Here is a 12,679-nt window from a genome sequence, read left to right as displayed (position 1 = left end):
ATTAAATTTTATTAAATTATAATAAAATTATCATTAAATTCATTGAATTGTTACAAAGTTATTTTTAAATTTATATAAATTTATCATTATTTTTATAACATGAAATCATTATTTTATAATATATCAATTACTTTAATGATTATTTTATAATTTCAAAAATTATAACTATTAAATATATTATTTTAAAATAGTTTAGTAACTATTTGTACAATTACCCCTAAAATATTGTATATTGATTTTCAATTGAACAAGTTACATATTGTCACCTACCTACTACGTAATTTTTTGTTTGGCCACTTAATTATTATTTATTCAAAATCATATATAATATTACATTTTAGTTGTTAAAAATAATTATAATATTAATATAACACCATAAGATAATGTCATATCAATATTAAAATAATAAAATATCATGTTAACACTAATGTTAATTTTTTAATCACACGAGTAAACAAAACACAATCAAAATACAATATTATTATATTTTTTAAAAAATAATAATTAAGTGATTGAAACAACAATTAAATATTAAATAGAAAGTATTAATAGAGAGGTGACCAAATAGGTAATTTACCCCTCAAATTTTTACTACCCGATGGCGGAGGGCCAAGAAAAGGTCAATTATTGGTATGTAACAGTAAAAACTAACCAATGAGATGGGAGGTAAAAGTGTTGTCTGCTTTAGAAATTAGTAACACAAAATCGGGAGAAATCATGCAGCTACTTGGGCTCATTATCCGGAAACTTCCACACTCTTCTACTCAATTTCATTTGCCTTCCAGACCTATCTTATTTTTTCTCTCAAAATCAGCACTAAACTCCTTCAAACACGGATGTAATACCCCGAATTTTGACTATTGATTAAAATGTAAGTTTTGAATGTTTTAGGGTTAAAGTATAAACTTTGTAAAAGTTTAGGTATCAAAAATATAATTTTAAAAAGTTATATATTTTAGTCTGAAAATTTGGCCTAAAACAAAGATTTTCGTGTGAATCAGATTTTCCGTACGTGATTTGTGTTAAAAGTTATAAAGCGGTAAAATTCAATATTAAAATCACACAATCGGATCGAACCGAAAATTTATGAAAATTTGAAGAATGTTAGAAAATGATTGGAAATATTATTTTCATATTTTAGATCAAAGAAATTTGGCTTATAACAGTATAATTTTTCAGATTTTTTCAAAAAGTGGAATTTTATTAACTAAAGTGCAATTTTCAAAAATTGCATGGCCAAAGTAGAAAGTCAAAGCCAAGTTGATTCACCTTTGACTAAGGAATATTTTAATGGAGGATAATGCAATGGAATTTGCTAATTTTTATGTTTTATTAATGGTATTTTTAGAAATTCTTATTAATTGAATTTTAAATTAAATTATAAAAATACTAAGTGTACAAGTTGTTAAATACTAGAATAATGTAGATAAATTAACATTTTCAGCTTGTTATTTTCTCTTGGCCGAGATCTACATGGCTATAAAGGTATGATCTTTAATTTGATTTTTGAAGATTTATGGTTGACTTTTGGATTAAACTATTAGATAGAGAATTAATCTACATAAAATTATCTATCCTTTGGTATAAATATTACATGGTGTTCATGCTTATTTCATGAGATTTGGAAATTAGGGTTTGGGTAAGGTTTAGGAATTTTGAAGAATTGATGAAGGATTTTTATGTTTTTTTATGTTAGTGATTAATCCTACGGTATGTATAATGATTAAAATTAATTGTACATGCTTATATGATGTTTGACCATGTTAGGGTTTTTTAGAGTGATTGGATTTTGATGTAATTTGATGTTATTGTGATTAGAATAACATGAATTTGATGTTGGAAAGTTGAATTCATGCTTGAAGTTGAATAGAAATCATGCCTAAAGCTACTTGAAATATTCGGCCATGGGAAGAAATTAAGGGAAAATTATGAAAAATTTCCTATGGCCTAGAAATGATATTAGAAGTATTCTATGAGACTTGGAGATCAATTTGGAAGATTGAGTTGGTAAAAAGGGCTAATATATAAGTTTTGAGAATATTGGGATTTTATTGCATAAATGTGTTAGTTGGAGTGTTAATGTTGAATCTTATTATTAGAAATGCAGGGATTTTAAGTTTGAAAGTTGATTGGAACTAAATTGTAAGTTTGGTAAAGTTTAAGGGTAGAATTTGAAAGGTCTCAATATTATAAAAACTTGATTTCAAGTTTATTAAATGTGAAAGTATCATTTGGGTAAAATATTATAATGCTGCAAATTTTAGGGACATACTGATTTTTAAGTTTATTTATTGAGTTGAGATTGAATTACAAGTTTATAAAGATGGGTGGTTAAATTTGAAAAGCCTAAGAAACTTTGAGATGAAATTTCAAGTTTTTGAATGTTAAAGTGTTGATTTTGAGAATTCTATTAAAGTGCTGAAAATTTTAGAAATTAAAGTGCAATGATCATAATGGTGAAGAACCATTATGAATTTAATGGAAAAGTTCATGTGAATTCTAGAAAGAATTCACAATTAGTGGTTTGATTGTGTAATTGGCAAAGGTTGAAGGGTTGATAGTGGAAATAAATATTTATGAAATTTAAGGAATACTTTGAGAAGTTTGAAATATCGATGGAAGTACAATTTAGTTTTATATTGATTTAAGTATCGATTTTATTTTTATCAAATTTTATATTTAAGTTTAAATTATGTTAGTTCGATACTAACATATATCTTGAATATTTTATGATGTTATATGACGTTGTCAGACTATGGTAAATTTAGTAATCCAAGTAACTCTAAAGAGAAGGAAAAGATGCGAAATTTAGAAGATTATCATGAAGAATGTTCGATAATGAGGCAAAAATGAGTGCATTTAATTTGTATCTATCTTATCGAAAAAAATATTGATGTCAAATTACATTAAGGAGTGACTCTTAGTGTAATAGGAAGTGATTTTGAGCCTACATGTTCATTTAGTAAACTAATAAATTAGTGAATAATTTAAGGATGCAAGTTGGTAAAATTTGTCTAGAATTATGTATTGAACATTAAGTTTAGAAAATCATCAAAAATTCTATAAAAATTATTGAAGGATGAATATTATATCATTGGATTCATATATCAGTCTAGTTTGGTTTATAACAAACAACAATTGATTCCGAGGAATATACAAAAAGATATGAATTTTTAATCAGTGATAGGTCAGAAAACAGGGCAACATATTCTGCCCATAACAACTTATGTTATTCAACTTTGAAAATTTGTTATAAATTGTACCAGTGAAACAAGACTGGGTGCCTAATATGGTTAGATTTTTATTCGAGCCTATTTTTCATTAGTGCAAACAAAATAATTTTTCAGTATTTATATTAATACAGAATAATATTTCTTTGAAGGTAGTGCAAACTGTTAGAATATGAAATTTTGATAAATTGTGTAGTGGAAGCAATTTAAAGTAAAGGATTAAACCTAAGTTTAGCGAGGTTTACATTTTGATTTATTAGTAAAGTGTTGAAGTGAGTGCAAATTATTTTTTTCTTTGATTATTATGATCAAGGACGACTTGCGATAAATCAATCTCATTTTATTTTTCCAATACGATTTATAAGTTCTTATGATGAAATATTTTCATAATATTTTTCATCAAGTTTTATGAATGATTTTGGGTATGAACTGCCTAAGTACAATATTTATGATGATGATCTAAATATTTACAATTATCAGACATTTTACAGTTATTTATGATATTTGATGATTACTTGATTTTTTGCAAAATCATGAGATGAAGACTCTACGTTGCGGTATGAACCCGTAATATTGAACAGTGTCAACCTAAAGACACTAGGTGCTCCACACGTCTTCAAGCTAAATATGAAGACGCCGTGTACTCCTAGGGTCTTCTCAATTTGCTTGAAGACTAATAAAAAACTCTAATTTAAAAAATAATATGATAAATATTTTATATGAAAAAATAATTTTTTTCACAATCTTATATGGACGAGAAGGCTACCAAAAGACTCCAAAAGCCAACAGACTCGCTTGAAATAGCACTTTTCCTCCACTGGCACAAATAATGATGGCAAAACTTTCGAGATAATGTTCTGAAAGAAATTAATTCACGAGCTAATGCACTCCCAAGATTAATTGCTCAAATAGGGTGAAATCCATAGTGTTGGCCGTAGGTCGCCATGCACTCCGGGCGACCTTGTAGGTCGCCATGCACTCCGGGCGACCTTGTAGGTCGCCATGCACTCCGGGCGACCTACCCTTGCTCAAACAGAGAGAATGAACGTGTTGCATGGCACATGCACGTCCCAACACATAGGTCGCCATGCCCTCCGGGCGACCTTGTAGGTCGCCATGCACTCCGAGCGACCTACCCTCGCTCGGCTTCCCTCGGATTCCCTCGCATAGCTTGCTCGATTGCCCTCGGATGCCCTCGCATAGCTCGTTCGGATGGCCTCGGTCGGATGGCCTCGGTTGGATGGCCAGCGTGTTGGGACGTGCATGGCACATGCAATCTCTTGTAGCTCGCTGGGAAGACATGGCGACCTAGTAGGTCGCCCGGAAGGCATGGCGACCTACGGCCAACACTGTGGATTTCACCTTATTTGAGCAATTAATCTTAGGAGTGCTTTATCTCGTGAATTAATTTTTTCCATAACATTATTTCGAAAGTTTTACCAAATAATGATATATCTCATCCTAACAGAGATAAATCCTTGAAATGTGCCAACGGGGTAGTTTTGTTATACGGTTAAAGAAATATCTTATTAAAAATATTAAAAATTTTAATATTTTTAGTTTTTTAATATTTTTAGCAAAGGTTACCTAAACCATTATTTTTTATTAAAAATGTTAATATTAGACGCTACCTAAAATGTTTAACATTTCTGGTAAAACGTTATCTAAAACATTATTTTTCTACCGGAAATATTAATATTAAATTATTAGTTAGCGAAATTAACATTTTCGATAAAAGAATAATGTTTTAAGTATCACTTTACCGGAAATGTTAAAAAAATATTAATATTTTTTATAACGACTTTTCTTAATAGTATATTAAGGTTGCCGTAGCTAAGACATCCCGTGCATTGATGGAGCTGAATCATCTTAGAGAAGCAGCTTGCTGGTTCCATGGCCGTGGTTGATGAAAATATCGGCTCGAGAAACTCAATTTGCAGCGCGCCCGAGGAGTGTTTGCTGGGAAACTTGCGTATAAGTGAAACGGATGCAGATTGCATTGACTCTGTTATGAGTGCACATGATTTTGTTGGTTTTAGTTGTATGGGTGAAAAGGCTAAAGTATGTCGGGCCCCTATTGTAGATGCTATTAGGTGCAACAATTATGGGGGTGAGGGCGTAGAAGCTGTAGAATTTGTCGAGGCAGAATTTGTCGATCATGGATGGCTCAGAGGAGGCTAATAATCAATTTATTTTGATTGGGTTTGTTGCTGATCAAGTGGAAGGTGAGTTGGTAGCAAGTCCTTGCAACAGTGAAGCTTTAGAGGATGTTAGTAATATGGGTTTACTAAGCTAGATGGATATTAGTTTTTTTTTTCAGTTGAGAGATGATCAATTGTGTATGAAGATGTTTGGTTTGAAAACTCTAAGAAAGTTCGACTTCAAATTTCGTGTTATATCTTGGATTGATGGAGTGTGACAAACTCGCTCTCCACTTGGGAGTGTTACTTTTTGTGAGATGTGGGGAGTTTTGGTGGTATGACTAAGAAATCGAATTAAAGTATGATGGTAAATTGTGTTACGTCGAAGTTGTATGCTTTGCTTTGGCAGTTTAGTGTCTTCTATAGTTTTGGATATGTGTTTGCTGTTTGTTGTGTGACTTCACTGGTGTTCTAAGTGTTTTTTTTGTGTTATATCATCTACCTAATTGTGTGTATTCTTTTCTCTAGAGATATTTTTAACGAGGCATGTAACTTGGGTCTAAATTTTTTAATAAATTTACTTGCTGAGAAAAAAAAGATCACGATACCTAATGTACAACTGCGTATGTCTGGTAGGCTTCTAAATTTGTCTGTATAGAATAAATTTTGCACATAGAAATAGGGTTTTACTTAGGATTGATCCCCAAATATCAAACAACCCTGGAACTTGTTTCAACTTTTAAAAACTCATTGCATCACGCGAATCGTAAAGACTGAAAACTCTGACTGCCCCCAAGAAGGTTGGCCGGTCTAAACATTTAGCTGTTGTGTTTTCCTGTTGCGACAAATGAGCTAAGCGAGGAGTGGGTTAAAGAAGGAGAGAGTGAGTGGATTTGAGTGGTACAGATATTTGACGTGCACTTTGATGAGAACGGTTTGGATTTGACGAAGCAAGTGTTGGGGTGTTTCAGAAAAAGAAAAAGAATCATATCCCTAGCTTGCGTCACAGTATGCAAAAGTGACTGGTTTTTGCATGAACCATCAGCGTTGATAATCATGAGTGAGGGTGATGACAACTCCTTCAAACCCCAAAATTCAAACTTGGAACACTTCCAAAGTAGATGGAGAAAGAAACCAGCAATGGCGGTTGCAGGGTCATCAACTTTTGAACCTCTCCCACATGTGTGAGGTTTTGGAGGCTAAGAAATGGGAGAACAGTTCATGAATAGGACACGTGGCGTAACAAGAGTGAGAGGATTAATCAATAAGTGGGGGATGAGGTGGGTCAACAGTAGGTTTGATTGGATTGTTGTGGTGTCGTAGGCAGAGGTCTTTTTTTCCTTCCTAATTGTACTGCAAAGTTCAAACAAAACATAGATTGGTAGCCTGCTGCTGCTGCTGCTAAGTTAGGCAGGCAGGCTCTCACAATCCGCCATGAAAAGCACGTAATAATGGGAAACAATACATATATGAGAAAATAACTTCAGTGACAAAAAATGTCTTATATTATATGATTTTAATTAACTTTTTTTTAGATATGTCAAAATGATCAACTAAATCGCAATGCGATCGATAATTCGCAACATGATCTCCGGTATCGCAAATCAATTTCCAGATTCACAACGCGAACTTCGACTATCGCAATACTATGTTTTTGTGAATGCTAAACGAACTAGAACAGATTTTGATAGAAAACACCAAACGTTTACATCTTTTATGAGTAGTTATGTATGAAACTATTTGATGTGTTGAAAGAAGAATGATGAATTAGGGGTGTCGAAGTCTATACTCCAGTGCTCAAGTCAATAAGACACATTTAGTGATGGTGGTATTAAGAAACAGAGATGGATTGAGAGAGACGATTGGAGCATAGGCCAAGTTATAAAGATGTATTCCATTCATATATACTCAGTGATAGATTGAGATAGCTTTCATGAGCAGTTGAAAGACTTGACATACAAGGAATACAACCCTATAAATATAATTTGCTTAAAGGTTTTCATGGTCTGAAGATAAACAGCCATTGCTCTTGCTTTTCACCATCCTCTAGAAGTTAGATCGAGGCATCAACCCCAAAAATACGAGCACTTCTGTGAGAAAATGTATTGTACAAATTTATAGCCACCAAAAATAAGATCTTGACCTGGTTTTCTAGTAATCAACAACTTCAGAATGGACTAGAGAAAATGCAGAATCCCCCACCAATTCTTCGAGTTAAAAGCTTTAGCAGATATATATGATAAAACCAGATGAATGGGTGTAGTTATTTCAGCTTTTTCATCCATTTTCTTTTACTATGTTAGATAATAACCACTTAAATCGTCAACCAGATAGTCGTACTGCAATCCATGCCCGCAATCGAACTTCTCGCTTGATGGTGCCACCGTATTTTGAGTAGAATAAGGATTTACAACACTGACCTTAGCATTAATTTTAGCCCTTCCTTTGACATTGCGTTTGTTGTCAGTTGGGAACTCTGCAGTGAGCCTTCCCATCTGCTTCTGCAGATCAGCAACTGTATCGTTTGCTGATTTCCCCTTTGCATTTTTCTTACCATCAACAAGCTTCAATTCCAACCTGTACAAGGCACAGGCATCACATTTGTTGATTTCATATTCATAAAGGTGCCACTCAAAATGTTGTAGTGGCTGTGGATCCATGTAGTACGATCTCTTCAGTCCTCCAAATTCATTCATAACTTGCTTCCTTGACTCATGCCAGCCACGCCCACTGTAATCCGGTAAAGACCTCTGCTTTCTGTTCCCACTTTCAAATGCTCTTCGAGGTTTATCAAAAAAGAGCCACTCCCTCATTGATTCACCCTCAAGAACTGAAAGATCAAAGAGCTCTGCAATCACAGGAGAAAAATAGTTAATTTCAAAAGTCAAAAAGAATATCAGATCTTCTGTTGCTGCTCATAAAAGTTGCCACCAAAACCATGTAAAGCAATATTAATAAAACATACCAGGAGCATTCCATGGAGACTTTGCAGTTGCAGCTCCCTCACATTCTGGTATACCCACATCTCTTCCTTGTGCCTTAGCACTGAGAGCAGCAAAGAGCAGTCCATCCTTGAGGCCTATGCCACCAGGTCGCAGAATCGGTCCCATTCCAGGTGGCCCTTCATTCATTGCTAAACTAGCATGAAAGCTACTACAGTAGTCTTGACACCAGTCCAACCCTTGAGCAGGCCTTGGACAATCCCAAAGTGCACACTTTGGACCTAAGAATGCAGATGGTGGCACTGGCAGACATACACTTGGCAGATAACTAGGAGTAGTATGAAGCATGGCATCCTCCCCAGCGAAACCTGTACCATTGTAACCTGTGTAGAAGTGTTCAAAATCCTGATGAAAATCCATCTGATGGTATTCCAATTGAGTAGTCCCTTCCAAGCAGTTCATTGGCATGACACGGATTCCTGAAGGTGAATCTTTGCAATGATCAACTAATGGAAAGCCACGTTGATGTTGCCCCTGATTAACTCCATAACCCTGTAAGAACATGTTGATTATAAAACTTGCCAGTGAATGCCTTTTCAACATTATAGCATGCCAAAGAAAAATGGAAACAGTTAACTAGAAAACATTCATGAAATATAACCAGAGAATAGCCAAAGGATTCTTTAGTGAAATATAGCTTTAATGCAAAAGTGCCAAAAATATGGTAAATCAAAGCCCTATATAAGCTCAAATAAAGATCTAGCTACAAAAGCCTGCATGATGTTCAAGACAAGGAAGATAAGTAATTATTGGTGCTGAGAAGGGATATCTTTGAAGTTCACTAGCAGCGCCAGTCCTATTCATCGAGTGTGCAACGGAATTAGTTATTAAAGAAACCAATAACATTATTGATGCTCTGCCACTTCCAAGAATATCATAAATCCTCCCGTATTTATCACAGAAAAAAACCCAATTAGTTATTAGGGAAACCAATAACATTATACTCAAGTTTAAGGTAACGAAATCCTGTTTAACACAACTAGGAGAGAATTGCAAGCATATTGTAGTAGCCTTATCTACTCTATAACACCATTCCAGGAAAGAGACAAATTAGAAACAGTCATCAAGCAGCATAATTTTTCATTGTTTCAGTACTTCACTACACTCTAGAAACTATAACAATCATGTTTATACTATATAAACATATATAGCTCCCAATCCCAAACGTACATAAGAATGAAACCAAATGCTTAAAACATAAGAAATCTCATCCCTTCGAATGGACAAATTAAGCTGATGCTCATGTTGACCTGATCTTGCTGAATGTTCTTATCAGCCCAATCATCATGAAAATTCCAAACAAAATAAAAAGCAAAGAATCCACGTATAAAGTGAAACTACCTCTTGGAAAGCAGCAGTATCTCCTACTTGAAGGTTTTGATCATTAGGCTCAGGCTTTGGAGCAGCTAGAACACTGGTTGCATCATCTTCCTCCTCACAAAGCTGCAGCAGCCGACAAATGTCCGATGAAAATGAACCAGGACTCCCTCCCTGTATGTCACATGAAGATCGCAATTCTCAATCACAACATCATAAATAGTATTTTCAACCTCTTAAGATCAAAACTCATAAGGATCTATCATGGTACAATTTGTAAGAGGTGGATTACTTCAAACAACATACCGAAACAATTGCCACAAATTCACACTGATTTTTTAAAAAAAAATATACGTGATTCAAATGAAAAGTATATATGCAGTGCTAACTTGTTGCAATGAAGATGCCGGAGAAGGTTCATTGAGCTCAGCTTTCCATTCACGGAGCATCTGATGGACTTGCTCCTCAAGGACTGCGACATCGATGCTCCGGCTGTCTTTCCTGGCAAATTGCAGATCCAAGAATATCCCCTGCAGGTCATCCACCCGGTTTTTTGCCCTGTCCTTGAAGAGTTTGTGGGATGCAGACTTGCAGTTGATTTTTGAACCTTTCCCCATTAGATGAAAGACCCTCAACAACTCACACCAAGACCCCTGCAATCCAAAACGCAATAAATCACAAAACTTAAGATCAACCCGATTAAAGTTTACTCCAATCATCACTACTATTGTTCCTTAAATTTATAAGTAAATTTCGGTTTAAAACTAACAATAGTGGGAAAAAGAAACTACCCATTTGCGATCAAAGCAACTGAGATTCCCACGGTTGTCTAAATTTTATTAAAAAAGAAAAAGGAGCCAAGCTAGAAAAGAATACTAAAATCATTATAGATAAATTTACACCATATTCAGATTAAATGAAGTCCTATGAACACAGAAATATTATAGAACGCTTAAAAAACTCTGAATTAAATCTAAAAAGAAAGGCAACCCAGTTTTTGCAAGTACCTTAAAGCTGAGATTACTTAGGCAGCATCAGGTGAAAGGTAAATTGTAGAATCGAAAGAGATGTAAATAGTTTATCTTTTTTTTTTTTTGAAGGAATAAATAGTTTATTATAGAAAGCTAACCAGGGAGTGATCAAAGACACCGAAGTTCCTCACTTTGAATGGAGCAAGCGCTGAAGCAATAGCAGATTAAGAGAAATAAGCAATGTAAGCGGTGGGAAATGGCCAAAAAAATATAGAAAAGTAATTTATTCGATGAAACAAAAAAGGTAGAAGAACAGATGCTACCCTAGTCATTTGTGGGGTTTTTTTTTCCTTCTTTGGGTGGAATTTTACTTTTTGAGTTTTCTTTTTTGTTTAATTTTATTCCAAAATCTCATAGGAAAATATCGAAAAAATTTCAATCTTCCAATTTATGAGAATTTCTTCGAGCATGATAATATAAAATTATCCTCTTATTATGAATATTTTATTATTTAAAATTTTTTATTTTTTATTATGAAAATTTCATTTTATATTTTTTATCTTTATTTAAAAAAATCATTTAACTTATTATTATAATTAATATATCAACATATTCATCAATCAATAGGAATTAATATTACAAAAGTTTATATAAAGATAAATGTACAATCTTCTAAATTTAATATTGTAGTGATCCATATAAGGAAGGTACGAATTTAATTTAAGGTTAATTACACGGATCATCATTTATGTTTATGTTTTATCTAGTTTTAGTCATTGATTTTTTAAAAAATATAATATATGATTATTGATTTTTTATTTAATTAAGACGTGATCACCCCGAGTTAACTGTCGTTAACGGTATTTAAACATTTTAATATAATCACACATTTGATCTATGTTATTTACATATTCTCTCAATTTAGGCATACTTTTAATAAATTAAAATAAATTTAACTCTCTAATCGAATGATATCACATGTCATGCCACGTGTTACCATTCGATTGGAGGACTAACTTTATTTTAATTTAATATATTTATTTTCACCAATCAAAGAGTGACATGAGTCACCCTCTTGTTGAAAGAAAACAAAAGAAATCAAATTAGGGCAAAAAAGATTCAAACCTTGGTCACTTAGGAAACTAAACACGATCCCAAACCATTAAGCCAAAACTATTGATTGGTTTAAAATAGACAACATGTTGTATATATTTTGTATCTTAGTGTATAAAGATTTTAATTCATAATATTTATATATATTAACTTAAAAAAATATGTTTATATTAAGTTATTAAATATAATTTATTATCAACTTAATTTAAAAATATTATATTTTTTATTTTCATTTAAAAAATATTTATATTATGTTAAAATTTATTTAAAATATGATTAAATTGAGAGAATATATAAATAACAATGATCAAATATGTAATTATACCAACTATCACGTTACATATTCTATTAATTGTTAACAACAGTCAACCTGTGATGACCACATCTTAATTAATAAAAATGGAAGTGGCCATATTTTAATTAATTAAAAACGAAAGTGATCACATCTTATGTTTTTTTAAATCGGTGACCAAAATTGTACAAAACATAAACATAAGTGATCACCCATGTAGTTAACCCTTTAATTTATTTCATTCATATTATCAAGATTTAAATAAAAAGTAATTTGATCTAAATATATTAATTTTCTATTAGTAACTTTTAATTTAATTTAAAATAAAATAAAATATTTTAAAGATTATATAATATTAAAAATAAATAAAATGTAATTAATCAAACATATTTAATGACAACTAATTTTTTCATTGACTCTTATTATCAAATTTTCATCTTCAATTATTTATAGAGTTTTTTCAGTTAAATTCTCATTTTGAGTTTTTTTTTTTAAATCACCAACAAGAAACATTGTTGAAGCGTGGCCTAAAGTCAATGAAATTAGCTTCATAGACATTTTTTTTGTATATTTTGGATATAGATTATTGTTTTCTTAACAAGGATATTGAATA

General features: G+C 32.3%; 1 protein-coding gene across 3 annotated transcripts; it reads right to left on the bottom strand.

The window, feature by feature from the left end:
- Positions 1-7,439: 7,439 nt before the first annotated feature.
- On the bottom strand, positions 7,440-10,927 carry LOC120175591 (transcription factor VOZ1-like). Of its 3 annotated transcripts, none has more exons than XM_039182191.1 (5): positions 10,820-10,927; positions 10,080-10,343; positions 9,715-9,864; positions 8,337-8,913; positions 7,440-8,219 (listed from the first exon to the last, which is right to left on the bottom strand). In XM_039182191.1, the coding sequence occupies exons 2-5, from the start codon at positions 10,305-10,307 to the stop codon at positions 7,666-7,668; spliced, it is 1,509 nt and encodes a 502-aa protein (XP_039038122.1). In that variant the 5' UTR covers positions 10,308-10,343; positions 10,820-10,927; the 3' UTR covers positions 7,440-7,665. The 3 variants fall into 3 exon arrangements, with proteins under 3 accessions (XP_039038122.1, XP_039038124.1, XP_039038123.1); XM_039182193.1 differs by having other exon boundaries at positions 8,337-8,865; positions 10,820-10,926; XM_039182192.1 differs by having other exon boundaries at positions 10,825-10,918.
- Positions 10,928-12,679: the final 1,752 nt, after the last annotated feature.

The sequence above is a fragment of the Hibiscus syriacus genome, unplaced genomic scaffold (genome assembly GCF_006381635.1).
Source record: "Hibiscus syriacus cultivar Baekdansim isolate YM2019G1 unplaced genomic scaffold, ASM638163v2 tig00112206_pilon, whole genome shotgun sequence".
NCBI classification, from domain to species: Eukaryota; Viridiplantae; Streptophyta; class Magnoliopsida; order Malvales; family Malvaceae; genus Hibiscus; species Hibiscus syriacus.
Note: the sequence above shows the minus strand (reverse complement) of the source record. Positions and strands in the feature narration are given on the sequence as shown.

What these genes read in the sequence shown, in the direction of transcription:
- LOC120175591 (XM_039182191.1), bottom strand. Translation starts at nt 10,307, where the DNA reads ATGGGGAAAGGTTCAAAAATCAACTGCAAGTCTGCATCCCACAAACTC. An exon ending in CGGCATCTTCATTGCAACAA is followed by an intron (nt 9,865 to 10,079) that starts GTTAGCACTGCA and finishes TGTGACATACAG; the next exon opens with GGAGGGAGTCCTGGTTCATT. An exon ending in ATACTGCTGCTTTCCAAGAG is followed by an intron (nt 8,914 to 9,714) that starts GTAGTTTCACTT and finishes CATGCTATAATG; the next exon opens with TTGAAAAGGCATTCACTGGC.